Raw genomic sequence first — 3,201 nt, 5'->3', positions numbered from 1 at the left:
CTATAGTTTACGGAGGTGGCTAAGAGTCTGACAGTGTGCTATAGTCATTACACAGATGAAGTATGTGTGACTTATGTATGGTTCAATCTCTGCCTGCACACATACACACACACACACACACACATGCTCACACACCCCTATTCAAGCATCAAGACCACATCCCTCCAAGGAAGCCAAAAGGGCAGTGTCATGGGCTGCCTGGATCTTCAGGGACCGCCTAGTTCCTGGAGTCCTAGTGGCTAGCAAATCAAACAGGTTAAGCTGTTAACTGGCCAGGCAGCAGCCCGGACCTCTCAGGTTATGTCCTGACAATTGCACAACTCTCAAGGCATTTTCAAAAGAAACTAAATATCAAGTTTCTTGTCCTTTGGACTGTTGAGGTTGGGAGCCTCAGTTCCACTTTGGGCCTCTAACAGCCTCAGGCTTTTTTGCAAGGTACAGGTACTTGAGAGTGGGGATGAAAAGGAAATGGAAACTCAAAACTGTAAAGCAACCCAGTTTTATTTTGGTTTTAGAGGCCACCCGCAGGGGTGGTGTAAAAGTCTTCCCTCCCTAGGGCCAGAGGCCCAGGGATGGTAAGGGTACGGAGAGATGGCTCCCTAGATCCAATCCGGTTAGTGGGCTGCACGAGAAGGAAGGTCAGGCAGAGGCCTGCAATGGCTCAGATTGGGGCGAGGGGGCGGAAAGAGGGCACAGAATTGAAGAACGTGGAATCCGAAGGGCTGGTTCAGTTCCCTCCATTAGACCGCTGAGGCTTGGGTACGAGAAGCAAGATCCAACTGTCATCCGGCAGGGGGCAGGGCCTGCAGGCAAGGCAGGTGTCCACGGCTGGAGCCGTCTCGGCGCGTAAACCCGGCGCCTCCACCCTCACGGAGGGTGTGTGCGGGCCGGGCCGCCAGGCGCAGAGTCCCGCGTCTCTGGGTGGTGGTGCTCAACAGCTCACCGAGCCGGCGGCGGCCGCTGACCCCAGGTCTGAGAAGCAATCGAACTCGCTCTGGCCGAGGAAGAGCTCGGGCAGCTCGCGTACACGGTGTAGCCCGAGCTCGAGTTCCAGCGACGTCAGCGCCTCCTCGTCGATGAGCTCCGCGTCCATGCAGCCCAGGGCGGGCGGCGGCGGCGGCGGCGGCGGCGGCAGCAGGGTTGCGGCTCCGGACGCGGGCTGCAGAGGTGAGGGCCCTCCAGCTGCTGCCGGGGACGCCGAGATGCGGCCGGGGGACGGTGTGCCTGCAGACTGCAGGTGCGTGCTACCGGCGCCCGGCGACTGCGAGACAGGGAAGGGCTGGAAAGAGACCGGCGACCCGAAGGAGCCGTATGCCAGGGTCCCGGGTGGCGGCGGCGGCCCTAGCGGAGCCCCCCGCGGCCGCAGACCGCTGTCCATGCCCGGGCCTGGATATGGCTGCAGAGTCCGGGGCGCGTGCGGGCCGTGGGCGTGTGGTGGCACCTGTAGCAGGCAATAGCCCTCGGCGAGCATCAGGTGGTCGGCCATAGCAGCTGGCGCACAGTCCGGGCACGCCCCAGGTCTCGGCCAGAGGCTCCTTTTGGGCGGGAGACCCGGGCACGGTGCAGTCCCTGCAACTCAGCCAGGCAGAGGAAGAACAAATCGGATCCGTTCACTGTCTCACCCGGGTCGCCTGGATCTCCTCTCTTCTGCGATGTCCCACGGCAGTAGTTGCAGGCCGCAAAAGAACCAGACGGCCCAAGGGTTCGCAGGCTTTCGCTCAGCACCTTGTAGTCCGGCAATTTCTTATACCAAGAGGCGGGTTCGCCACGCCCCTGTCTGTCATTGGCTGGATGAATCCCTTTTGGGCGGATCGTGCACCCGTCCTAGAAGGCATCGGTCCCGCCCCCTACCAGAGCTCCGCCCTTTGGGCCTCCAAGGGCGTCCCCGGTTGCAGGCGCTTTGGTGGGGCTGGGTGGTTGACATTTTTCTGGGGCTTGGTCAGGCTTTCGAGGTACTGGTTAGTAGGGGTATGGGAGTAGCTTGAGTTTGCCAGATGAGGCGAGAGGGCCAGTTCCTGGAGCTTCAGGATCTTGGGGTCCACTCAACTTACCAAGTTTTCAGACTGAGCCTCAGAGGCAGAAGAGATTTTCTGGAAACACACAGTAAAACCTTTAAGATTCAAACCCGGAACTTTGTATTGCAATTGCGCTTCAGCGAAGCAGCGTCCTTTGGAGAGGTCAGCTCTCTGTTCCTACAATCCCCAGGGAGCCAATTGCTCCTTCTCTGGTTCACACTGTGCTGTCTGTTGAAGCTTGTCCCGAGTTGTTATTAAAGTAATTTATGGGCATGTCTCCTGAAGGACTTGTTCATCTTCTTACCCTCAGCACTTGGCCCACAGCCTGGTCCAGAGCTGGCTTTCTGTAAAAGTGGAATGAATGAGCGAATGATGGCGTGAACTGCAGCTCATTCACCAAACTGTGGCTTCTTCCTCTGTAAGATGCTGGCAAGAGCAGCAGAGACCACACGCGCTTATGGGGAAGGTTAGTCGAGGCTGTGTGTGTGTATGTGTGTATACAGAACCCTCCATAGTGCCTGGTACATACATATGCAAATGTTCCTTAATTCAGTGAAAGGTTGAATATAGGGCTGGCTCTAATGATCAACCAATGGGAGATTTTCAAAGCTTCTTTGAGTCACAGTAATCATAACTTGGGATTTTAGAGCGCTCTACGTTCTACAAGCACCTTTCTGGGGTAGGGTATGAATTTTTAGCCCTATTTTGCAGCTAAGAAAACTAAGGCACCAAAGGGAAAAGTGGCTGTGCAGAGGCCCTATGCAAAAAGTTATTCCTATATGCGACAAGCTCTTCGAGCCATAGGCATGCTGGGGGACCGTTTCCTGGAGTCTTGACTTAAGCATGTTGGCTTTCCCCTCCCCCTGCAGCAGCCTCTGGACTTCCTGGAACTTTGGTTTATCTAACTGGTGTAGAGGGGAGAAGTTTAGCAGTGGAGTTCAGAGGCCCAAGTTCTAATCATAGCTCCGCCACCCGCAGGCGTGTGACCCTTAGCTGTTGGGTGAGGACGGGGGGGGGGGGGGGGGGGGGGGGACATCACTTGATTCTGCTGTGAAAGAAAGTTGGTGGTCTTTGCCTGGGTGCCCAAGAGCATGTGGGAGGGTCACAAATTTTTCCCCTTCTCCAGCCTGGTGTAATGAAAGCCTTGGGCTATCTCTTTTTCTCCAGATAAGGCTCCACACAGAAT

General features: G+C 56.5%; 1 protein-coding gene across 1 annotated transcript; it reads right to left on the bottom strand.

The window, feature by feature from the left end:
- Window positions 1–483: 483 nt before the first annotated feature.
- On the bottom strand, window positions 484–1,755 carry Cited4 (Cbp/p300 interacting transactivator with Glu/Asp rich carboxy-terminal domain 4). The gene has a single exon (XM_031376893.1). It carries the CDS (start codon window positions 1,484–1,486, stop codon window positions 932–934), a length of 555 nt encoding a protein of 184 aa, XP_031232753.1. The 5' UTR covers window positions 1,487–1,755; the 3' UTR covers window positions 484–931.
- Between the last annotated feature and the right edge of the window lie 1,446 nt (window positions 1,756–3,201).

Source organism: Mastomys coucha, unplaced genomic scaffold (genome assembly GCF_008632895.1).
Source record: "Mastomys coucha isolate ucsf_1 unplaced genomic scaffold, UCSF_Mcou_1 pScaffold18, whole genome shotgun sequence".
In the NCBI taxonomy this organism is placed as follows: Eukaryota; Metazoa; Chordata; class Mammalia; order Rodentia; family Muridae; genus Mastomys; species Mastomys coucha.
The sequence above is the reverse complement of the archived record's forward strand: the minus strand, read 5'-3'. Positions and strand labels throughout refer to the sequence as shown.